The following is a 26,121-nucleotide window of genomic DNA, read 5'->3' on the forward strand; positions in this document are numbered from 1 at the left end:
AACGCATCGATTGTGTGATACATGATTTTAGGGTTCAGTTGTAAGATGTGATATGCAGCCTTGTGTGTTACGCATTGCATTAAAGTATTTTTATTTAAAAATAAAAAATAAAGACAGTTATTTTTACACATGTTTTTATTACACAAATAAACAAATCTATGCATTTAAAAAAAAGAAAACACTTTCTACCTGAGACAAATTTATAATTTACAGCAGCTTCTACCTTGAGGCTTTCAGGTTCATTACCTTTATGTGCAGGATACCATGTGATGAAACACTTCTCGGTAAGCATGTGCATTAATACTTGCTTCTGACATCTGATCAGGTATTCAGTCCTCTGGGCCTTGTCACCATTTTATGGCCGGGATTTATTAATGATGATGGCTATTTTTTCCCAACAGACAGTTTTGTTTTGTTGTAATAAAAAAAAAAAATCATAAAAATGGCAATGGAGATAATAAGATAAAAACTTTTTTCAAATTTTTTTGCGCTCATATAGTCCTGTTAAACAGTACTGGTCTACATCTGTTTCGAGTCCCACTCAGCTGCAGGTTAATGAAACACCACTATTTATGCAACGTGCTGAAGCATACAGTAAGTGTAGTTGGCAAAAATAACTTAATTATTAATTAAACTGGCAACAAACAAACCAAAACCAATGGCTTAGATTTAGATGCATCTTCCCTTCTTTTCTTTGGTAAGTAGCTTTGACATTAGAGTGAAAATACAACCCCATCAACACAATAGTTTTTGCTTGCACATCTACTTAGATATATCACGGCAGATTTTTGTGAATACTGCCATCATTGCACAAAATAAATCTACCTGAAGCTTATGTGCACATATTTACTGCATAACAAATCATGCAAGTCTCGTACCAACCCTAAAGATTTGAATTGCCTGTATGTGTTAAAAACATACTAAAAGAAAATGTTTCAAGTCTTATTTTTGTAGCTCTGGAATTAGTCATATCAGTTATATTAACATTTCATTGAACAGCTGCATTACAAAATAAAGTTAAGTTACTATTAAAATGTCTGTAATATACGTTTGTTGCAATTTGAAAACCAAATTGATTAAACGCTAATACACTGAATCCACCATGCATCTATGAACATCTGACAGCTTCTTGTTCCTGCCCTGATTGACTGTTTAACAACTGTCTCACTATCCCTTATGTCCGGAATTAAACTAGTGAGCGAAATGTTAAATATGAAACTGCAAAAATAAGACAGGGTAATTTCACAAAAAAAATCCCTTGCATTGCTATACATGTTGTCCATGTACATAGCCAATTCCCTATTAGACCAACTGCATGACATGCATAGTACCCTCACTTTTTAGTTTGGAGATTTCAAGTCTGTTGTGCTTCTGAACACATCTAACACTACAGTCAGGTGTGGTCTGATGCACAATAGAGCACTGTAAAGTGTTCTTCACAGGGTGTGGAGAAGAGCACGGCAGTGCAAACAGATTTTTTTAATCTGGTGTCAGTACTCGTTCCTCCTGTTACACCACATCAAGATGTACGTATGGGATCAAACAACTGTCATCTTTGACCTGTTTGTCTTAGGCCATGAAGCGATAATAAAGGAGACCGTCTTGGAAGCTGTGCTCCTGCTTGATATGCTGGAGCACACCGCCCTGCTGCAACCGCGTCCCATAGAGCACCGCCTCACCACGGTCCTGAGCCAAGCCCACCTGCTGGAGCCAGTCCACAAGTTCAGAGCCAAGAAAACAGTCCACCACAGTCCTCTTCCCACACCTGAAAGTCAAAAGAAGCATTCACCCAAAAGTAAATTTTCATTTGCAGTAACAAGAAGCAGGGGACAAGCAGACAAAGCCCACAGAGAGAATGATTTTGTTAAGCACTGCAATTTGTGAATTACTCTTAACTTCCAACCAGAGGAGCAGTGAGAACGACTCTGTGATCTCACCTTCTCTTTTTAACAATGTCACTAAAACACTGGTCTTTGTGGTATTTGGTGAACTGGGTGCAGGTCATTCTGATATCCTCTGGCAAATCACTCTGCTGCTGCTGCTCTTCTTGTTTCCTTCCATGCCACAAACTGTATAACCTAAAAACCATTCACAAAAAACAAAATTAAAACAAATACACAGTGAACTATTTAGTGCAGTTTTAACTATACACAGGAAAAACCTTCAGATGTGCTTTTCAGCATCAGTTTCAGAACATAAATGTTGTTTACCTTTTCTTGAACGGTATCAGAATCAAATGCTTGTCCAACCCAAACAGAGCAAAGGAGAGTAAACCCTGGCAACAGACATTACACATTACACTGATGTGTTGTGACAACACACACTAAAAATCTTAGTACAACATTATTTGAGCCTTACCTGCCCATAGTTGGCCACGGCACAGAAGAACTGCAGCTCCAAGTAAAGTCTCCCAGGAACTCGGGTAAAGAGCAACCACAAGCAGCTCGATAAATTCTGTTATAACATCAAGTTAGAGGGATTTTAGATTTGAGAATAACAGGTTCTGTTGACAGGACCAGTTTAGTGAAAACCGAAGTGCCTTAAAAGTTGTGAGTATTTTTTTCAACATTATTTAGATTTATAGAATCGTAAAACCCCACGCCACAAGATGTAATGGTATTTCTATTTAACCATATCTGTGTTTTGTAATGGATTCCCTGAACAGGAATCTTTGGAGAAGTCTTACTGTGACACTGACAGGAGGTAGAAATTACACAGCTCAGCCATTTGTGTCTGATCTGGTTTGCGATGCACTAAATATAATAACGTAGGCAGAAAGGCTGACTTCATGTGAACAAGTGAAAGGTGGTGGTTTACTCACAGCAAGCAAGCTGACAGTCAGAAGCAGACATAAGAGCACATGACGGGCCACTTGTCTATCCGCAACCTGTTGGAGCTCTTCCACTTGGACAAGCAGGCAGTCTGTTGACTCACACCTATTGTCACACTGACCTGTGGGAGGATGGAGATTGGAGAACAAAGATTTCAGCTATTGAATTCGTTTTAGAAAAATTGGTTCAATTATTGTGATTGTCATGTGCAAATATGAATTAAAATTCATGTAATGTGCTCATCAATACATTTACCTGGGAGAGTGGTTGGTGTGTTGTTCATATTTGTGCTCATGATCATGTCGGGCATGGGCTGGGGTTGGCCACAGTCACATATGAGGCATTCTAGGAACAATGTGAAACTGATTACAACACCACCCTCCTTCACACAGAAACAACGAGCAGACAGTGTTCATGCAACTTCATTTGTGACCTACTTTCTATTTGTACTTTTTTTTTGGTTATTGGGCAGCTCCTACTATATTCTGTTCACTGTTTCCCCCAGAAAATTTGTTAGTTAAGGTGGTGTCTGACCTGTCGACGGGGGGGGACGCACCGCGCCGTATTAAGTTTCGCTTTCAACACGCGCTGCTGTTGTTATGCATGCGCGCTTCTCTGTGGTGTGTATGTGTGTGAGAGGATGCGGCCATCGTCCGACGGGGGGGGGGGGCGAATATCGCTACATTTTTTTTTTTTTAAGACGTTAGTTTAGGCGGCAGCTCTTTGTTGTTAAGGCGGCTGCCTTAACAGGAAAGCGCTGCGGGAAACCCTGCTGTTTGTCATTTACTTTTATCAATATGTTTTACACACATGTGCTATATAATATTGGAATCATTGAGCATTGTGCAACTAATTATACTACAAATCACATTAATTTCTATAAAACAATGGCCCAACTGGTTTGCACAATTGCACTGATTAGCAACTGTAACTCGTGCAGTTACTGTCACAAGTTCACCACTTATTTGCTGATATCTAACAAACTTAAGAAATGGCGGCTCATGTGACATGTTTTCAACAACTTCATTTCTGGGAGATCATAACTAATGCATTGTTCATTCTAAACAGGGAACTAAACTTATCAGGACTTGGGTGTTTCCTCCTGATAATGACATTTAACAAACCCTCTTCCTACTTTAAACACTTCAGTGTATGATTAGCAATTTTGCAAAAGCTTCTTCCAACTCATATAAATGAAAATGATCTGAGGCAGAGTGGATATCAAACTTGTAGATAAGGGTAAGTCCTCATTTTGTTTTATTGATTGTTCACTTTCTTTCCCCTCTAACTTGGATTGACTGACATTACCAAACTATTATACTAAGTAACTTTGAATTATCAGTGTCATCAAAATGTAAACTTCAAAACAGATGGTAAATAACTAAATTTGAATTTTCAAATTCCCAATTTATCGTAATTACCTCTGTTTAGATCTCCTGATGTTGTGACTGGCTCAATCAGAGTCTGGTCTTCTGGTTCAACTTCAGTTACAAGATCTTCTCTGGGGCCAAATGAAGAGTCTCCCTCTTGAATATGGTCATTCTCTTCTCTACTGAGACATACGAGCGAACCCCCTCCCAGCAGTATGCTGAAGGTGACTACAACCGTGGTGCAGATTATCTGTCAATACACACACACACACAGTATTCAGACAGATTCAAACAGATCCTATCCACCAGAGGACAGGTATACAGTATAATTGTCATTCGTGTTGTTACCTGTGGTCTGCCGTAAAAGAATGATGAGTCAATTGTGCCAGATGTTTTTTCCCCGAACATGAGCAACACAGCTGTTACTAAACCTGATATCCTGTTAATAAAGAGACAAACAGTTTAATTCAAATTACTGGCAGTATCAAACAGGTAAAACCAGAACCAGCTCAGTGACACTGAATTATCCATGAAATTTTCAGAAATGTTTGTTTTATAATTCAACTGATATGTCAGCACCCACAAGTAAAACAACCCACAATATTCTTGACCGAAAATCTTTAGATAACATGTCCCAATATGTGAATTCTGTTTCAGGTGCATACTGTGGTTTTAGCTCCACCTTTCAGTGAGCTAGAAAAACAAGTATAGTTTCATTTCTGCTCATTGTTCCAGAATACGACTCACCCCCAGGCTGCAATAACCAACATGCCCGGTGAGACTTTCAGATCCTCAAACCTTTTCAAGAGCACAAGTGAGAGTGCTATCAAACCTACAACAACAAAACATGCATTGCAACATTAGCAATCAAACGTCATGTCAGAACCCACCCGGGCCACTTAATACAGTTTAGTGTAAAGTTAATGTGATATCAGCGCACAACATACCTGGCCACAAAAAACTACTGTAGAGTGAGGCACTTATTAATGTGAACGTCAGGACCTGCCCAATGAAGTTGTCTCCTTGCACCACAAAGTTCCACAGGATCATCCCAATGCAAGTTAGAAACTAGAGACCATAACAAAACATATATCGGCATTTAGTGATGTGAAGTTGCACCTACTTTCAGATAGTTAGATGTCTCTCTGTCAGTTTAAGTGACAGTAATTAAACCAGTTTAGAGTAGCCTATACATGTGCTCACCTGCGCCAAGAAAAGGTTCACAGTAAACAGATGAGGTAGCTTCTTGAATTTCTTGCTCAAGAACATGACAACAATCGTCCATACCTGTCAGAGAAAACACAGAGATTTCAAATTAAGCATATTTACAAACACACAAAGGTTTGCACAGTTGATTAAAACAACTAATTTTTGACTTTGCTGGCTGGTGGCGCAATTCTATCTAAAAAGAAAGAATAAGTTACGCCACAGTGACTGAAAGACACTGCTCACCAGATCTGGAGTTTGTTACCCTGAGATGCCGACCATTTTACTTGCCACGTGAGTTTACTGTTGTTTTTGTCTTGGCAGTCTATATTCCACCAAGCGCAAATGCCAGCGCAGCTCTGAGCATTCTGCTAAAAACTATTGGAGATCTTCAGTCTGCACACCCGGATGGGATTTTTATTGTGGCAGGAGACTTTAATCATGTAAACATGCGGTCCGTCCTCCCCAATTTCCATCAGCACGTTACATGTCCAACTAGGGAGGGCAAAACACTGGACCATGTGTACAGCAATGTTAAAGGAGCATATAAAGTCTCTGCCCTGCCCCACCTCGGCCAGTCTGACCACCTCTCTCTCCTGCTTACCCCGGCTTACAGGCCTGTCATCAAAACATCTGTGCCTACAGTGAGAACCATAAAGTCCTGGCCTACTGATGCCATCCTACAACTGCAGGACTGCTTTGAGCTCACTGACTGGACACTGTTCTCACAGCAGGATCTTGAAGGCTACACATCCACTGTACTGCATTACATATCTTTCTGTATTGATAATGTTACTGTTGAGAAGCAGACCAGGCATTATCAAAACAACAAAGTGTGGATGAACAGAGATGTCAAGCTGCTGCTGAGGGAGCGAGATACTGCCTTCCGCTCTGGCAACAGGGAGCTATACAATGTTGCTAGATCCAACTTAAAGAAGGGAATTAAAGAGGCAAAAGCAGCATACAGGAGGAAGATTGAAGGACACTTCAACGAGGGGGACCCCCGGCGTGTCTGGCAGGGCATTCAACAAATAACAAACTACAGGGGAACAAGGGATCATGACATCAGCACCAGCAGCAACCTGGCTGAGGAGCTCAACCGCTACTTCACACATTATGAGGTGAGCAGGAATGAGACTGATCCCACACCACCCCCACCCACAAACACCCCGACACTCTCTGTCAGCACAGAGGAGGTGAGGCAGGTGTTCTGCAGGGTAAATCCCAGGAAAGCAGCTGGCCCGGACGGGATTCCAGGGAGAGTACTGAGAGACTGCGCTAACCAGCTGGCAGACGCTCTTACCCCCATCTTTAACCTCTCCCTCTCCACCTGCACTGTCCCAAAATGCCTGAAATCTGCCACCATAGTCCCAGTCCCCAAGAAAACAGTTATGAGCAGCCTAAATGACTACAGACCTGTGGTGCTCACTTCCACTGTGATGAAGTGTTTTGAAAGACTGTTGCTAAAAAACATCAAAGCCCCTCTCCCCCCCAGCCTTGACCAGCACCAGTTTGTGTACAGGGCTAACAGATCCAACGCAGATGCCATCAACATAGCCCTCCACAGCATACTGACACACCTTGAACACCCTGGCACCTACGCAAGACTGCTGTTTCTGGACTTCAGCTCTGCATTCAACTGCATCATCCCCAGCCAGCTGGTGTCCAAGTTACTCAGCCTGGGCATCAACCAGAACATCTGCAGCTGGATCAGAGACTTTCGGACAGACCGCCCTCAGTCAGTGCGGATGGGCCCTCACCACTCATCAGTCCTCACACTCAGCACAGGGGCCCCCCAGGGCTGTGTGCTGAGTCCGCTACTGTACACACTGTACACTTACGACTGTACACCGTCACACAACAACAACATCTTTGTCAAATTTGGTGACGACACTACAGTAGTGGGGCTCATCCACAACAACGATGAGTCTGCCTACAGAGACGACATCCATAAACTCATCACCTGGTGCTCCACTAACAACCTGGCCCTCAACTCCTCCAAAGCCAAGGAAATGCTGATTGATTTCCGTAGGAAAAGAACAGACCCTGCCCCTGTCCACATCAGAGGAGATGTAGTGGAGCGGGTCAGTGACTTTAAGTTCCTCGGAACACACATTTCCTGTGACCTCACCTGGTCCACCAACACCTCTGCCCTGGTGAAGAAAGGACAACAGCGCCTGTACTTTTTAAGAACAATGAGGAAAGCCAATCTGCCTCAGAAACTGCTCCAGACATTTTACACCTGTGCCATACAAAGCATCATTACATACAACATCATAGTGTGGTTCAACAGTTGTACTGCAGCTGACAGAAAAGCCCTGGACAGAGTCAGGAAGTCAGCCCAGAAAATTACACACACACAACTGCCGTCACTCTCTGACATACACCACACCAGATGCCAACAACGAGCACAAAACATTATCCAGGACAGTTTCCATCCAGGCCACTCTTTGTTCTCACTGCTGCCCTCCGGGAGGCGTCAACACGGTCCCACACATCCAGACTGACCAACAGCTTCTACCCCAGCGCCATCAGGCAACTGAACTCTTGCACATAGACTGCCACATGCTCCCACACTGACACTGACAACACTGACTGCACTTTAAAAATTGACTGCTGCACTTTAGAAACTGTGCAATATTGAATTTTATTGTCCTATTGTTGTTGATTGTGTGTATGTCTTTTTTATCTTTATTGATGTTTTTAACCACATGGAGGTTTGCATTTAAATTTTGTTTATACCTTGGTATGAATGACAATAAAGGAATTCAATTCAAGGAATTCAATTCAATTCAAGTTGAAACAGAAAATTAGTAAGCAGAAACAAAAAGTAAGAGGAATTAAACCATAAGACAATGCAGAATACAAATGTGTTTCATTGCTGCATTGATTATATATAGATTTCTTAAAAGATAGAAAGTGAGAATAAAATAAGGAAGTAAGGCAAAAAGGAATTTGCTCACACATCTTCTAAGTAACAGAGTTTTTTAAAGTTATGCAAAGTTTCACAAATCCAAGAGTTAGCCATTTGTATTTTCCTTTTGCTTGTCTGAAATGACGCAACAACAGAAACTAGCAACAGAGACTTGTGTCAGCAGTGAATTGTCTGACTGAAGTCACGACCACCCTTTCAGAAAAGAAGTGAAACATGCTTTGTGGAGCCATTTTAAACTCAGTGATTACTTCAGTGTCCAAATACTGAAATGAAAAAAAATAAGCAAAATAATCTGCATATAAATTAATAAGAAAATAGATGTCTATAGGGCACAATGAAGTGTCTCGGTGCAACTCACCAGTGCAACTAAGCTCACAATGCTTATGTTGAAGCTGATATTCTGCAGTGCATTCACCAAAAATTGAGGATCCTTCCAGCGCATTGAAAGTAACCAGGCAGAAACATACATTATCGGAGCTGAGAGAAAGGTGCTGATCACCATCCCAGATGTTACCTGTTGGGGAGTAGAGTAGATAATTATGTACAGTAAGTTACAAAGAAAAAACTCAGTGGTATAGTGTCTAAATGGCAGGTAGATGTAAACAACTCACCACTTCTAACTCAGCATTATAATAGACAGCATAAATAGCCACACTTGGTGCAGTAGGGAACACTCCATAAAGAAAGGCATAATTGGAAAGGCTTGAGTGGTTCGAGGTGCTGGTGTTACCGTGGTCCAGCAGTTCCACCATGTCCTTACAAATCAGGGGCATTAGCAACCTGAAAGTCACAAGAAAGAAAATTTGCCATTATTTGAGGGGTCAGTTGACACTATGCTGTGGAATTCAGCAATGTTAAATAAATATTTACATACACTAGCCGTTATCGTGCTACACTCTCCTGACACCTCTTAACATGTCATAAATTTGGTAATAGACTTGTGGTCAGCTGTGACTCATCCAAAGCATCAGCACAAAACACACACTGGGAGTACTTCACAAAGCTCCAAGTTGCTGACTCTCTACATTGCTAGAGTCTCATTTTAGAAATGCAAAGTCATCTGATTACACAAAGTCGCCATTTGTATGAAATTACCCTCAGTATTCCACTTACAGTTTTGCGGTGATGAGTAGTATCAGTGTAACAACTGTGGATTTCGTCAGTTTCCTTAACTGCCCCACCATGGACAGACCCAAATAGAACAGAGCTGCTCCCCCGAAAGAGTTGGCCAAGCCATCAACGAATTCAGCCATGAAGGCAGGAATTGTCTGATGCAGGGCAAAGTGGGCGATGATGCCGATAACAACCATGAAAACAATAGGGTTCTTTAAAACTTGTAGAACTACGAGTCCCACGATCAGAAGTTTGCTCTGCTGATGGTTTCCCTCATCCTTCCACTTCTGGATCTCACAGAAGGCAAAGCCGATGGGATTTAGAAGCATCAAGGACACAGGTGCAACCAGGTAGATGTACTGTAGGTACTCTGGGTATGTGCTCTGGTACAGGGCTTCGACTGTGGAGAGAGATGGAGGCAAATGTTTGGGTACATTGTAATATGGTCAACTGTAGTAAAGGGAGTTGAACATATGCAAAACTGCACAAGCATGTACACTCAGGAAATACTTTTGTTTACACATGCACTGGCTTTACACAACAAGTGCTCATTCACCAATACACAAAAATTCCCCAAACCACTCCCACAAAAAAATAAATATTTACATGATTACAACATACCTGCCTTGATGAACCTCAGCATAAAAACTACCATGCTAGTGTACACATGTAAACAAATGGCTCCAGGGTCTGTAAATGTTTTATATTTAAGTAACTCTGCACTTGAGTCTGATGAGTTATGTAACTGAGAAGTTGAGGTTGTTTACACTGTTACAAATGCATAGTCATACTTCTGTTTTGGAGGATAGACCGGCATTAAGACAGCATAATGATTGATTGCAGTTGCAGCAGACCATGAAAGCCGCTGTGGGTGGTGGGATTTAAGGCATCACACTTACCTATCGGATATCCCAGAGCGAAGTCATTGCTCTGTGTGGCAAATATTGCAAAGAGTCCAGCTTTACTGTAGCGACTCTGAGGACTGGCGACAATCAGTGTGAGCACGCAGACTAAGACGAACACCGACACTTTGGCAATAAGGACGCTCCAGAGAAACGACCAGACGACATTACCAAAGTCCAACAGCACCATGTTCTTGAAGAGCAAGGCGGGGAGGGCAAACTTTGACACAAAATTACCCAGTCCTTTGGCCTGGGTGGGGGTGATTATGTTTGCCCTCCCGGCGATGTATCCACACAGAATTATCCCAAAGCACTCCAGGAGAGCCGGGAAGAGCTTGTCGATGGACATTGATGGAGACAGAGCCACAGAGTCCGGGCTCTCCTCCCCCTCCTCATAGGAGAAGTTGAAGCTGGTGGTTCCGCCCGGTGTCTCCATCCTGCGGGTCCTCTCTTCCTTCTGGTGACAGTTTATCGAGCCTGGCTTGTTTTCATGTTAATGCAGAGAGGGCGTCACTGCTCGGCGCCGCCTAATACAACAAGAGGGAAGGGAAGAGGCGCATTAGTTCAGTTTACACCCGCCGGGCTGGTTCAAAGGTAGCAACAAGATAACAGAGAACTTCTCGAGAAGGCACCCACCACACGAGTGGAAACTGCTGCTTTCAGAGCGGTTGTTAACTTGCTATCATGCAGCTGATAAGCACGGCCATTTTAATACAGTTATTAAAGTCACCCTCACCTCTCTGTCTGTGTGTGTCTGACAGCGGATGTGCCCTCTGAGGAAACATGTGCCGTGAACTCCTAGCAGCAGCCGGTGGGAGAAGCTAACAGTTAGCCACTTTAGCTAACGTTGAGCCGCCGCGGTCGTTGCAGAAAAAACGGTTGATGAAACAACTTCACCGACAGTCTGTGTCGTGTCAGTGTGCCGTGGGATACTCCCGTAACGCTGCCTGTTTGTTGTCTCTGTGTCTGAAAGGTGCTCATTAGTTCCCACCCTCGCAACTTTCGTAATCCGCGATTTGTCAATACAACTTCACCAATCATGTTTTGAACGCGGCGGTGGAGGGGCGGGGCTTATCGCGGTGCCCGCCCCCCTTCAACTGACAGGCCGCTCGGCATGCAAATATAGCCACTTTATGTGATGAGCCTGGATCAGTTACATCAGTTATCAGCTGGACTGGATAGATAGATAGATAGATAGATAGATAGATAGATAGATAGATAGATAGATAGATAGATAGATAGATAGATAGATAGATAGATAGATAGATAGATAGATAGATAGATAGATAGATAGATAGATAGATAGATAGATAGATAGATAGATAGATAGATAGATAAGATAGATAGATAGATAGATAGATAGATAGATAGATAGATAGATAGATAGATAGATAGATAGATAGATAGATAGATAGATAGATAGATAGATAGGCTATTACATAGCCATAGCCTATTATTATATAAATAATAATGAGGCTACTAGATAGATAGATAGATAGATAGATAGATAGATAGATAGATAGATAGATAGATAGATAGATAGATAGATAGATAGATAGATAGATAGATAGATATAGCCTAATAATGAGAATAACAGTGAAATTACAGCAAATATTTGGCTTATTTTACTGCAATTAAAATATTAATATAGCACCCATTGACAATTTAAATAATATGACCTAAAATAGCATCAATTTGTTTTTTGTTTTTTTAACCTACTGACAGTCTCCCACAAAATATTTTACTTTTTAACTGCATTACAAAGTAAGTAAACATGCAGCTCCCTATAGACCATATAGGCTGTCATCGAACCCTGAGGGTCTATTTGTTATTAATGCAAAACACAAATTACTGGTGCGAATAAACCTTCATTATCATCAGAAAAGCTTAATAACTTAGAGTAAGTTGTATTTTAACATTGCTGTTCAAAAAGCAAGGGAATTTATAATCCTGTGTTTTCAGATATTTGTCACAACAGGGTCACTCTCACTGGGGATAGGGTCTACAGAACGGTTTGCACGGTTCACTTCTATCTGTTTTAAACAAAATTAATATTACGTACATACACCTATGTATAGGCTATGTGTAGCATTTCACTCAATTAATTTTCCCTGAAAACTGAGAAACAACCTTTTTATAAACTCGTTCCCTATATAGCCTCCAGAAAGTAGGGTTCTTTTAGTATTATCATCAACCAATTATAGACTAATTAAGCACGCTCAGCTCAATGAGGCTGCCTGCAAACATACTGTATGTGCCAATAAGATACACAGCCAGGAAGACAGACCTGTAATATGAGTCAACACCATTGCTACAAACTTTCACTCCTCTGGATGTATGAATAGTATTATATTACAGAAACAAGAAATGTGCTCAAATTTCAGTTGTGCTGTTAAAGCTAGCTGCAATAATCAATATCTTTACTTTAATAACAGATCATGTAACTCTGTGATATAGGGCCTAAATGGAGTCAGTCAGCTCAAGAACAATGAATATGTTGAAACTCTTCTTCTGGCAATTTATAATTACAGGAAAGTGACAGTATGTGAAGTATTTGCAGTTTGTTGCATGAGTATCTATTGGGTTTCAAGGAATGCCGGAAATACTGAGTCTTTTAAAGGACAAAACTGAGTCACAGTGCATCCCAAGAGTTGTCCACATTATGTTCAAGGCACTGCGTCTCAGAATCTGTCAGCTATCAAAAATAAGGAATGCTTGGGGCATCATATACGTAGTTCAGTTGATAGAGCAGGTGCCCCATGAACAGCAGCTACAGTCCTCGCTGCGGTGGCCCCGGCTGCGTGTCATTCCACTTCTCTCACTCTGCATTTCCTGTCTCTCTCTGACCGTCCTATCACAATAAAAAGCCCCAAAAAGCCCCAAAAAGTAGAAAAGCCGGGAATGCTTCATCATAAACCTTTGTAATGTATGTCTGTAAAGTAACAGGAACCAAATGCATTATTGTGGTGGAAAAGCATTTCATTTTAAACAGTGTCTAGCCACCATCATGCATGTAAAGTTGACCCAGGTTGTAAAACCCCACATTCCACGAAGACTGGTATAGCTACCCGTCTTGCCTTGGTTAGATAAGATAATGCTGGCCCTTGTCACATCAGAGCAACTAGACTGATTGGGGCTCTGAATCCTTCCAAAAAAGATGAGGAAGTAACGAGGCAAAAACATATTTCAAGTTTAACATGCAAAGGCAGGTATTTGCCTTTGCATTTGAATCTCAAACAGAGAGTTGGTAGAAACATTTACATAAGCAGTGCAATGGAAAACAGTCAGAAATCTGTGAAGAAAGGCATTATTGGAGACGCTTCAGTTCAGCGAATCACTATTGCCCATCAAGTACAAATCAACCACAGCTTTTAAGAGTATTGGAGTCAGAACTTCAGCCTGTTGTTAACTCATTTTATTGTTAAGATTCATATATGACAAAACAGATAATTAAAAGTCTACATTTCTTATTACCTTTTTATGATACCATATTCTACATAACTGGCCAATTGACCAAAATTTCATACAGTAAGTCAGCAAAGAGGTCATACAGGATTTGATAACGTATAATAATAATATAAAATAATTATAATAATTATTATTATAATAAAATACCATGTTCCAGCCAAATCATTCATCCTGAAAATGGACAAAAACCTTTTTATTAATTTGTTCCCTATAAACTGCACAATATCCAAAAAAGTATGATTTATTTTGGATCAATTCAACATTAAAATTGCACACATAAAAACAACAAGGCTTTCATATGGAAGTACACTGCATACAACATGTTTGTGTAAAAGAAAAAAATCTTCAAACACGAAAAAGCAAGCAAACAAACAAACAAACAGAGGTTCCTATTTCCTTAGAACGGACAGTGAATGCTGCAGGGCAGGATACTGCAGATTCAAACACAAAGATAACACATTTCATATTGAGCAACAGATAAAACATAAGGCAGAGGCCTTCAGAGCATACTCAGCTCAATGAGGCGGCCTGCAAACACACCCAGTGTGCCGATAAGACACACAGCCATAAAGACACACAGCAGAATATGATCCAACACCATGGCCACGAACTTCCACTCTTCAGCAGCCTGGGGAGAAAGAGGGACAATGTGTCACACACACATGAAATCGAGACAGAACCATATTAGAGACACTTTCTGAGAGGGACAGATTACATTGTTGGATTCCTCATCTGATTTCATGGTTTCTGCGATGTACTTGACTCCTTCAATGGCACTGCGGACGTCAGGATTCTTGGTGATGGGCGAGTGATAGGGAACACTAGACACCTGGTTGCCAGAGATGTCTGAGATGTCAAAATCACCACCATAGTTGCTTTTGATTGGTTTTTCTTTCCCAGGACGCTTCATTGTCGAAAAGAACATGATGTTGGGAATGGTTTCAATGAAAATCTGCCATAAAAAGAGGATAAAAAGGATAAGCACTGTGTAATGGAGTATACAGCATGGGAGCGATTTAATTACAAACACACAACCATTCTGTCTCTGTACCACTAGATGGCAACGTAATGCAGAGAAAAAAAAGGTTCAGAATAGTTTTCAAGCCTGCCAAGCTTGGCAATTTGATGTATTTAATTCTAGCCATTCAACTAATCAATCAAAATGATATACGCCATCTCTGTGTTCCCCTCTGCTCCTGTCCTCACCGTGCGGACCCAGTCTGGCATCGTGTGAGTGCTCGGGGAGCGGTGGTGGGTGTTGATGACGATGACAGTAATGATGATAGAGGCAATGACGAAGACCATAGTGAAGAGCATGTACTTCCCGATGAGTGGCACAGCACTGGAGGTGGAGGGGATCAGCTCCACAATGACCAGCAGGAACACAGTCAGAGACAGCAAGACAGAGATGCTGAGAGTCATCTTCTCACCTGGGAGACACAGCACACCATCGTCACTAGTAGTGGCTTTTTAGTCTGAAGGAAAAAGGTCCATTTAGTAGAATACAAAAGCTTCAAAAGAGTTCAAAGGACATGGATGTGACATTCTTCTATGTTGGTGCTGTTTCCAGTACTACTAAAGAACCAAATTCAAATAATCTATAAATACACAGTTTAAGAGCCTGCTTTAGTTTTTCTTTTTTTAGTTCTGAATAATAGACTCTAAAAATCCTTCAAACATCCTCCCAATTAAACAGGTGGCACCATTTTGGACAAATTACTCTAATGCTCAGTTAAACGGCGCACAATTTAATTTTGAGGGGCCATAGGACTGAGATGTTCCTTACTAATAAGATCTGAAATTGTGTTTCCACATACAATGACATATTCTATGTTTCTGAAAGATATCTTAATTCTAAAGGACATGTTGAGGTAATTGTAAAAATAGTGCTGAAAATGTGAAACAGCCAAATTAAACTATATGAGCTTATGATATGTCAACATGCGGTCCTATTAGATTGCCACAAGGGAGAGCTGTTTCTATGAGCCTGGTCTCTATGAGTCTAATACATAAGCCCTTTCGCAGTCAACCAATAAAGAGTCCATGTCGAGTGTTTATACAGCATCACAATAACTACACTGTTCACCCACACAAGCATATTTGAAGAGCGAGAGGCAGCTTTTTTTTCTAAGACCAACAATAGAAGAAGTAAACAGACTCTGACTCCATTTCACACACGTAAAAAGCAAGACATGTTGTTTTTGTCGCTCAGTAAGAGCAGTTATCCCTGAGAGAGCGTATTTTGGCACCAGCTTCTTCGTCAGCTTCACACTATCCTGTCAGCAGCCATATCAGAAACAGGGATCAAGTGATGTATTATACATTAAAGCAAAGGCCTGCTTTCAGACTTGACAGCACAGAGGGACCCTGGGTAATGAGGCAGACCTACACACTGGGAACACAGCCAGATGTGCACACAGGCAGTGCAGTTCCTGGAGCTGCCAGTGTACGGACACAAGAGTGACAGCCAGGCAGGATTAAAGACAGGATTTGTCCAACATGGTGTTAATTTTATGAAAACATTGATAATGAGAAAAATTGCTCTTCTAATCCACAGTGTCTGTGTACTTTCAGGTGGGTGTATCAGTTATTTACCTAGATTTTAAAGTGTAATCAGAGACAAGGCTGCACCACACAGCAGCATATCTATCCACTGTAGAGTTTCCAGGGAAGAGCTTTTGTAGTACGGATGCTTAGATGGCTTTGGTAACCTGGGCAGGCTAGCAGTTTTGCTATCTTTGGTCTTTGTGCTGCTGGCGTTTGCATAAATACATGGAGTGGTATTAATCTAATCATTTTATTCTAGTAACTTTAGATGTGCAGACTCTCCTCAGCCCAGCAACAACCGTGTAAGTATAACCAAAGCAAAGACAACCTAACCCTAATCCAACGTCATCTTTAATGTTTCAATTCACTGATAACTTAACCTCATGTGCCTGTGATGAAAGGAAAGGTTCATCAACATACCAGAGTCTGTGGGAAGGTAGAAGACCAGGCCAGTCAGGAAGGAGAAGAGCATGCAGGGGATGATGACGTTGACGATGAAGTACAGTGGGAGCCGCAGCATGAGGAAGTGGTAGGTGATGTCCAGGTAAGGGGTGTCTGGGCAGCACGAGTAATACACCCAGTGCTTCCAACTGCGGGATTCCTTCATCACCCACTCCCCACTTTCCATAAAGTGACTCAGATCAGGACGGTCGCTGTCCTGGTGAAGAGAGCTCAGAGTCAAGAAGATGATGGAAGAAAAATTTCTACTAAACATGAAATCTCTCACTTTTATTTTCCATGCACATCAGTCTCATGTTTTAGTCCCTATGTTTAAACAGTTTAATTATTAGCTTAGCATCCATAAAACACTTTAAATCACACCTATCTGCATGTAAAGTTCTGAACACATTACAGTGGTTTAATATTTTTCTCTGTTTTGGTTTTGTCTGCTGATGGGCCAAAGTGATCTTGGGTTAGGGTTAGATCTTTGGGTTCAAAAGAGTGTTATATAGGAATGAAATGTGTGTATAGGTTGTATGGCTACATCTGAATTCTGTAGAATAAACTTCATGAGGTGAGAATTCATGTTATCATATCTAGTGAGCATTGTGGAAGACTTCTCATTGCTTAAAAGGTGATGAAGGTGAAAATAAAGAAAGGTGACATACGCTCTCTGATGGTGATCTGATGAAGGCCTGTTATTGTTTGTTTAGAAGGATTTGCACTATATATATGGTTCGAGATCTTAGGAAATTACCTATTCAGTTTTTTTTCCTGATAGCCTAGTGACAAGGAGATTGTTCTCACTCATACTTGTAGGGTAAACATGAAACCACAGACAGTTCGTGGTTAAGATTAGCAAAAACACTGAAATCCGAGATGAGGGATTAACGTGGCTCTACCATTAGTTTAATCAGTACTTCTGAGGTAGTAGTAGGTTGATTTATTTATTTATTTTTAATCTTTGGCTAGAGCCAGGCTGGCTGCAACATGCTGAGCTAAGCTAATGGGCTGCTGTTTTTAGCTTACAGTAATATCTAACCGACAGATATCAGACTGATATCAATCTTCTCGTGTATTTCAATGAAATTATAAGCACCATCCCTTTCAAGTAAAAGGTCTGAATGGAATTACAGGAATGATGACGACCAAGTTCCCGTCATAGGTCCAGGTGCCCAGCTTCATGCTGCAGTTCTGTAGGTCAAAGGGGAAATGCAGCACAATGATCTCACAGTAGCTCTTGAAAATGGCAGGTGGGTTCCATGTGATCAGCCCCGTGTACTCCAGCAGCACTTTGGTCTCATGAACGATGGCAAAGTCACCGTCAGCACTGCGGGCAAAGACAAGCACAGGAGGCATCAACATGGGGGGATAATAAGTTAAATGTTAACGTAGGAGGACATCAGTGCCTGAGGACGGGCTGCTGCTGCTGTTGCACAGCACCAGCCAACCGGCACTCTGGTTGGCACAAGATGTTGTGGTCGGTGTGGGGTTGTCAGGGAGGGATGCAGCATATGGTGCGGGGAGGGAGGAGGGGCACGAGGGCTGCGAGGGCCAGATTTAGCCTGATGAAATTTGAGCTTTCAAAGAACCAATACTGGAGCATAGGAAAATGTAATTCAAACCATCGCTGACAGGTGTGCTGATTGTTTCTAGAGGTCTGGATGCTTCAGGTCAGGTAAAGCCCATTGTAATGAAAAATAAACGGATTTTAGAGAGAAAAGGCCACAGCATAGATCAAATACAGCCCGATGACATACTTGTTGTAGAGAACCAGATCAGGTCGCCAAATGTCAGTGGAGGGGACTCTGATCTTTTTGATGCCGCCGTAATCCTCTGGGTTCCACTGCAAGTTCACATCTTTCCATTGCTGTGAATCAGATAACATAAACCAGAATAATGGGAAGTGTGGCAATAGTGATCGTGTAGACTGTGAAGGATCATTTTCAAAGTAGTGATTTGTTTGAATGTGATAGATTCATTCTGAATTTCGTTTTGAAAATGTATTTGTGAATTTTTCAAATTCAAGAATAGTATCTTTTACTGAACCCATGCTGATCTTAATACTCTGTAATTTTGTCTGAACATGTGTCGGTGTTGTCAGCAGATTCAGTCAAAGAGAGACTCTCTGGTCCAAAGACCTTTGTGCAGTGCACATGGTGTAAAAGTGCACAAGTGAAGTCAGTAATCAGAATTGTCTTCTGCTGATGTGAATGTGACGAATGTTTTTCAACAAACCTTAAATTAAAAAAAAGTGTGGTTTAATTTAATTTATTGGCATGGATGTGTTTTTCATGTATAGTTTATAGCCACCAGTAGGATCATTATGTATTTTGTCCCTTTCTTATTAGCAGTGGACTATTATTGAAGCTCTTTCAATATGATGGTTGGTTCACTGTCTTTTTTCTTTTATATCAAAAAAAAGGGGAAAAAAAAAAGGGAGCATATTTATCTGATCTAACCTGTTTCAGTCTCACGTTGCTGTTGACGATCTGGTTGACCTCATCCTGTGGAGATACAGATAAATGTGTTTAGACAGCTGATGACGTTGAATCTTAATGCAGACTGGGTGGTAGTGTGTGACATGGGATCTCACCACACTGATCAGCTGGATGAGCTGGAGGCCTACGGTCACAACCACGGGGTCTTTGAAGTGGTTGACAGGACGGACGACCTTATTGTAGCCGGTAAAAAGAGTTTTAACTAGATTTGTCTCATCAGTAGAGGCCCAAGCAGCACCTAGAATAAACAATACACTATGAGTACAGGCATAGACTCTCTCACTGTAGTGGATTACTTGAAATTCATATTTTTGGCAGAGGGGTAACGGGGTGGGGAGGTTGGTGTGACTTTTAGCCCCTCAAGGTGCCTCCTCAGTGTGTTGGAAAATGTTCATACTGTGCCAAAGTAGAATATTCCTTTAAGAACATATGATACTTGAGATGAGTTCACTTAATATGAGCTGAAAATAGATGTGACAAGTGCCATACTATAGGTGTAAGATGTTTTTGAATATGCATGTACATAGACCTAGTTTACTCTAAAAAAAAAAAAAAAAATGGCTGGCATGGTGAATAGTGTGTTGTCAAGGTTTGAAAATTGTAGGTATTAAATAGATAAATATTGGCGACTTTGAAAAGTTTATACATTTAAAAGGACATGTTGAATTATATAAATATATTTTTGAAGTTCCTTAGAGATAATTACAAACCATATTCAAGCACATGTTCTGTTCCCAAACATATAGGCCTCCGATGAAAATGTATCATATAGCCTATAGCTCTATGTATGTGTGTCTCTTTCTTGACTGTGTTGGATTTGGGGTCTAAATTTGGCAATACAGCCTTTAAACATGACGGCGCCCATGTAAGGGGGGCGTTAATAGAGATATTCTCACGCTATTTCCGCAGCATATCTGTCACAAGCCAGAACCAGATCCTCTTTCATTTTTTCCGCCAACCTTGAAACGAAGGTCATTTTACAGCAACATGTTATCTGTATAGTTGAATGATTCTGGAGACATTCAACTTAGTAAACTGAGGAATCACCTACACATAATTAATCCTGCAGGTGACTTTGTGTGGTGACAAAAATAGAAAAGGTTGAATGGATGAATGAAAACAGTGCATGCACTCATTTAAATGTTCTCATCAGTTTTGTTGTATTGCATCAGCTAGCACTGACCTGGGAGTATAGTTTCATTCAACATAATTAAAAAGGAGAGTATTTTGTACTTGAATTATAACTTAAAAAAAACAAACTTTGCTTGAAACTAAAGCTGAAGCTAATTCAAATGAAAACAGACAGATTTCCACAGATAACAAGCATGCATTTCCTTAAACTAAGTTCTTCCTAATGGTAAGTTCTTACCTGCTAGGATGACTGCATAAAAAATGGAAAACACAGTATTCATCCTTGCCAGTAAAGCCAGGCATCCAAAACCAAGATCCAACTTCAACACGCTGTCCGTTGACCACTTGAGAATTGAATAGGTTCGATCCAGCTAAAACATTCTTTTAGCACCAGCAGTTGACTTAGTGTACAACCCCCAGGCTCTCCACTGGCACCCTTGTTGTTATTGTCTGACAGCGGATGTGTGTGTGACCGGCTGCCAATGCTTGTCATTTGGGAGGGCCACATTCTTCGTCATCTGTTATAAGATCAACATGCCAGAGTAATCCGCCACTGAAATATCTCATCTTGAACTTGGCCACACACTAACACGTGTCCTCTAGGCTCAGTTTTGTTTTTGCTTTTTTTTTTTAATGTATCAGCAATAAACTATTAATGCTGCAGTGAACTCGTATGTGCAGGTTCTGCGTGATAATGTCTGTTTGGTATGTGAAGAAAACAGAAAAGGTCTGATCCAGCGTTTCAGAAACAGAAACTGCAGCTGGACCTCTGAGGCAGCACAAGCATAACCCTAACCCATATATTGCACATATAAATGAGAATTGCCTTCAGCACTTAAGGTTTTATCTGATAAGGAAAATCTTGTGGTAGCAGTATGCCAGTGGCTCTTGTCATATTGAGATACTGTATGGCTAGCACTAGATTAAAAGAGTTTCTGGGGAATAAATATTAATTTGTTGAAGCTTTATGAATTTCCTGTAAATATGAGATGTATATACTGTATATATGAATGTATAAGTATTCATATCTCTGCGTATTTATTTCATATAATTATGTATTTACAAAGGTTTCCCTGGAACATGAATCTCTAAATGCTGAAATTAGATTTGATGTGATGAAGTGGGATGAAATAAATTGAATGCATATTGATAAGAGTTTCACTGGAAGTGAGTGCAGATCTTAACAAGTCAAAAGAGGGTAAGAGAGGGGAACAGGAGAGCATATTTTGAGGTCTTGTATTAGATAGATAGGTTTTATTTGTTATTCTTATGCGTCACATAAAAACGAAATTATGTTTCACACATCCACCGTTCGAGATCAAGATCAGTGCATTAATTTCAACAATAAATAAGTAAAACATGTATAATTAAAAACAACATATAAAATGAATGATCATAAATAAAAGAGAATAAAAGTTATCATTAGATAAACACTCTAAAAAATCAGTTAATTCACATTCTTTTGTTAAGGAGTCTGATCACTGTCGGGAAGAAGCTGTTCAACGGGCGAGTGGTTCTTAGTTAGATATACGTTATTCTACATACTGTATGTAATATTTTTGTTCGACAGTTTTTGTCAGCAATTATAGTTTTCTCTTTTGAATATATATTTGAGATACGATAATGTATCATCAATCAGTTTCATTCAGTTTATAAAGAACACCAAATTTCAGGTGGGGCTGCTTACTAAAAACGGTAATGTTTATGAAGGGACAAAATAAATATTTACCAGAAAATGTAATGCAGCTATATATTAGTAGACTTTGAATGTTGAATACTTTATTTTTTGAAATTATTCACACAGTGCCTCTCAAATCAAGTTGCCACCCTAAAAATAAACAATAAAATGATGTTAGATAACAAACAGCTTTTTGTGTTTCTTGGAGGCCAGGTGTTTCAGCCACGCGTCCTTTCTTTGCTCTGCTCTACTCTACCCTGTCAGGCCTGTGATGGGTCAGGCAACTCAATTTCCTCACATCCCCAATCCGTTCAATCAGCCAGTCACTCAACCACAAGCCTCATTCATCTCACTTAGAGACAAATGACCATTTTGGCAATGTCTGAATTAAGAGAGATTTGTCTCAACCCCACCTCCTCTTCCCAATCACTCAGGCCACCTGAATTTACACCATGCTAGTACCGCTTCGCCTTCCTTCAAGTCTGTCTTGTAACATGTGACAGCAGCATTGTATCTGCTCGGTCGACCTCATCTCAAGCGGACACTTTTTGTGCTCTGCCCAGTGCTCATTACAGCACTTTGAGGGCTCAGTGCGATTCCGGCCCCTAGAGGACGTAAAGCTGTATGTTTTGTATCTGCTCTGTTAGTGATTAAATGTTCATTGAATCTGAATAAAAGTGTCTTGCGTGTAATATCTGCAGGGGTTGGATGAAAACTGGACAACATACTGGATGTTTATGCATCAATGAAGATTAAGAGGATTAGAGTTTCCATAGAGAAGATTAGGATGCGTGTTGAATTATATATTTCTCCAACATAGAAACACAGGCTGTTCTTTAGATGAATAAATCTTATAAATTCATCATTTTTATTTTTTCAGAATAAATCTGATGGTTTGTTAAAACACACCGTTTACAGATAATGTAGGCTACAGTGAATTGATACAAACTCAAAAAGAACAACATTAATGATTTGCCTTTTAAAACAATTACAGCTGAGAATGTTTAATGTGAAATATAAGAATTGTGTTCATATCAAGCCTTAAACACAATCAACGTTTTCATTTCCAATGCCTCACCTGACTGTATTAAATGTTTTCTTTATCTTTCAATATTTCAGAACGTATTCAGGTCAACTGTTCGCAGCGAGGGAAGCATTAACATCCAGTCAACAGAGAAAGGTCAGTTATCTCACGGATCAGAGCCTTTCAAATTTAGTCTCATTAATGTGAATAAGGCGCGTTCACCACACAATACATTTTGAGGACATTACTCCAGCGTGGTGTTATCATGGCGTGTGACGGAGAGATATAAAGCTTGATAGCATTATTGGTATGGTTTACCTCCTTTCACAGTCAATACATAATGTAGATGAAGGTATGATATATTTAAAATTGCTGATAATGGCAGGGGAGGCTAAACGGTTGGATGAAAATCCAATTTTGCCACACAATCACCGCAGACGAGACTGAATTCGGCTTATATTAACTCAGTGTGATGTGGTCACAAAACCCAAGTGATTGAGTGTCAAGCAGTGATTGCTTCTAAGATGCTTTGTGGGAGGAGATTGAGGCACAAAAACATAAACGTGGCGGTGGCTGAATGTGAAGCTGTCCATAATAATCCAGTTTAAATGCTCATATGTCCACATTCACTGCTGACAAAAAATATGATTTAACATAAAAAATATGGTATATGATAAACATACAACCCAAACAACTTAAATTGACCTTAAACAGCATTGTGTAATAAGGAACCGATGGCTGTGCATGGCTGGTTCTTGGAAATTGCTTGGAAATACATGACCATTGGGTAATTAAACCTAGAGTGCATAAATTTCATGTGACATTGTTTACACATATATCCAGTAATTAACAGCCTCCCCCTGTGCAAGAGTGTTGTGGCCTTAGGTATTGTGTGATCAGTTTTAATCTCACAGTGAATCAGGGTGACTGATGTGTTGTTAGAGGGGCTTTATGTACAGTCACATGACGTGTGGCTTTTAGGCACAACCTGTCATTCTGAATATGCAGAATGAAGGACCATCAGTATATGTCATAGTTATTTTGGAGCCCCAAACTAAATGTTGCTCTATTTTACTTATAGTAAAAATAAAAGACCAAAAGCTACAGTTTACATTTCGGTTTTAGAGCTCTCCCACACTGAAGACAAAAATCTTTAAAAGTGGGTCACAAATGTAGCCTAATATAATTTTTTCACCTGGGTATAGTAGCTTGTAGCAAACATTACTCAAACAGGAGCAGGAGGGTGCATTTGTTGAAGACTATTTTTAGTGGTGGATTAACACATATTTGCTCTGTTGAGTATTTATGGCAGGAGGGCAGTGTATGTGGGGCTAACCCAAAATAAACTACTACGGGGAAGTTGATGGTAATTATGGAACATGTCACCTGGTGCATTGTGCAGTTGTACAGTGATAGCTCAGGCTGCAGTCAAAAGGATTGATTGATTTTGGTCTTTTCATGGTTTACAAAATAGCAAATGTCTAAATAAATATTGCCAGACGCAAAGGAATAAATATTTGCTGGACAACACTATGTCATTCAAGGGACAAAGCTCTTTTTTCAAAATAGGAACAGTGACTGAAAATATCTGAAATGTGAAGCTGCTTTTTAAAGTCTTTAAGCTCATTGTAGCTATTGTTTGTTTGGCTGGTAGCTTTATACTGTTTTGGTTCATTCTCACATTTGTTTCCAGATGCAGATGTTCACAGGAAAATACAAGATATCTAGTGTTGTGCTCAAAATAATTAATGTTTCATTGAACTAAATTAGGCTTCCTGGGAAGATCCATTCATTTCTCAGCTCAGGTGCGCTCTCAGTCACAAATGAACGTAAACAAATCCAATTCAGTTGCAGGATCATTTGTTCATTCACAGGGATACACTCACATTGGGGCCATGTTTGCTGGTGTTGATATGACCAAATAATCAATCAAGAACAAACACATAATTAAATCGGTAGGGTTGGTTTGCATGATAGTGAAATGTAGAGACCCACCGCTGCTGCTGCCGCTATGATGGCATTACACAATCTGCAGTAACCAGGTTCAGCGATTTCCAGAGTGAAGCCAAACAGTAGATCAGTTAAAAGCAAAGGGGTGCAGACGTAACTCACAGGCAGCCATCTTGAATCGGTCCACCTGGTCTGACTCTGGCTGCACTAAATTGGGTGATCCAGTCATCTGCCAAAACTACTCATAACTCATTGAAATCTTGACCGTATATTATCTATTACATTAACTATTTGCATAATACTTTTATAGAAAATTACATGATTAAAATCAATCGTAATTTTTAGTATGCAGTATATAGTATTAGTAGTAGTAGTAGTAGTAGTAGTAGTAGTAACTGCATTTCTGACGTTCATAACAAACTTAACCGTTTAAAAAAATGTCAAAAAACTGAGAAAGTTCTACCTATGGGCAAAATGCTTTGAGGGAGCGAGCGGACCGACGCAAGATGGCGGCCATGTGGCGACACCGTGTCATTTGGCAGCAGCATTGGGTGAGTCATAGTCTTCTTATATCTATGGTTAAAAGGCTTATATTGCCGGTAACGGTGTAACAGTGGTAAACGGGAAACCTTTGAAATACCTAGATTTATAAATGGAGTCTAGTGTATGTCAACAGCCCTTCCGGTGCAAGGAGGCACTAGAGACCCATTTGGGCCATTTTTGGTGCAGTGAGTGAGACCATGCAGCTGGAGCTCCGGCTGAGTGAGTGAATCATGACTTGGGATGTGAAGATAACTGCTTTCGCCACTGATAGCATTAGCTGAAGCAATAATCCGTCTGGGGATCATGGTGGTGCTGAAGATCCAGGAATCTTCCTCAGGAGTCGGTGGAGACCAAAAACAGGAGTAAACGAAAATGAAAATTGGAATCGTAGCCTAACCTTAATGGCTGTAACATGGTTCCTGCTTTTATTAGAAATAGTTTTTTTTTTATAATTATGGCAATTCACAAGAGTCATAAAGCA

At 40.4% G+C, this 26,121-nt stretch overlaps 2 protein-coding genes across 2 annotated transcripts; both read right to left on the reverse strand.

Annotated features, from left to right (window-relative positions):
* Positions 1 to 351: 351 nt before the first annotated feature.
* gpr155a (G protein-coupled receptor 155a) lies at positions 352 to 11,314 on the reverse strand. The gene is made up of 16 exons (XM_085764163.1): positions 11,094 to 11,314; positions 10,355 to 10,884; positions 9,456 to 9,855; positions 8,954 to 9,122; positions 8,701 to 8,856; positions 5,405 to 5,488; positions 5,149 to 5,269; positions 4,949 to 5,033; positions 4,550 to 4,640; positions 4,253 to 4,451; positions 3,087 to 3,176; positions 2,822 to 2,952; positions 2,359 to 2,454; positions 2,211 to 2,275; positions 1,938 to 2,078; positions 352 to 1,765 (listed from the first exon to the last, which is right to left on the reverse strand). The coding sequence occupies exons 2-16, from the start codon at positions 10,791 to 10,793 to the stop codon at positions 1,570 to 1,572; spliced, it is 2,463 nt and encodes an 820-aa protein (XP_085620289.1). The 5' UTR covers positions 10,794 to 10,884; positions 11,094 to 11,314; the 3' UTR covers positions 352 to 1,569.
* A 2,683-nt stretch (positions 11,315 to 13,997) lies between these two features.
* Positions 13,998 to 20,974, reverse strand: LOC146965028 (acetylcholine receptor subunit alpha-like). The gene is made up of 9 exons (XM_085764383.1): positions 20,684 to 20,974; positions 19,410 to 19,552; positions 19,276 to 19,320; positions 18,574 to 18,683; positions 17,948 to 18,143; positions 16,793 to 17,030; positions 15,032 to 15,255; positions 14,541 to 14,777; positions 13,998 to 14,453 (listed from the first exon to the last, which is right to left on the reverse strand). Exons 1-9 carry the CDS (start codon positions 20,724 to 20,726, stop codon positions 14,325 to 14,327), a joined length of 1,365 nt encoding a protein of 454 aa, XP_085620509.1. The 5' UTR covers positions 20,727 to 20,974; the 3' UTR covers positions 13,998 to 14,324.
* Between the last annotated feature and the right edge of the window lie 5,147 nt (positions 20,975 to 26,121).

Source organism: Trachurus japonicus, chromosome 21, assembly GCF_045865225.1.
Source record: "Trachurus japonicus isolate A0001 chromosome 21, Traja_1.0".
Taxonomy (NCBI): Eukaryota; Metazoa; Chordata; class Actinopteri; order Carangiformes; family Carangidae; genus Trachurus; species Trachurus japonicus.

Bases quoted from the DNA above. Each gene is read 5' to 3' on its own strand.
- gpr155a (XM_085764163.1), bottom strand. From the start codon at position 10,793: ATGGAGACACCGGGCGGAACCACCAGCTTCAACTTCTCCTATGAGGAG. The intron at 5,034-5,148 runs GTATGTTGTGCG...TTGTTGTTGTAG, and splicing joins CAGTAGTTTTTTGTGGCCAG to GTTTGATAGCACTCTCACTT. The intron at 3,177-4,252 runs GTAATTACGATA...CATTGTTCCTAG, and splicing joins ATCAGGAGATCTAAACAGAG to AATGCCTCATATGTGACTGT.
- LOC146965028 (XM_085764383.1), bottom strand. From the start codon at position 20,726: ATGAATACTGTGTTTTCCATTTTTTATGCAGTCATCCTAGCAG. The intron at 19,553-20,683 runs GTAAGAACTTAC...TGTTTATTCTAG, and splicing joins TTATGCAGTCATCCTAGCAG to GTGCTGCTTGGGCCTCTACT. The intron at 18,684-19,275 runs GTTAGATCAGAT...TCTGATTCACAG, and splicing joins GCAACGTGAGACTGAAACAG to CAATGGAAAGATGTGAACTT.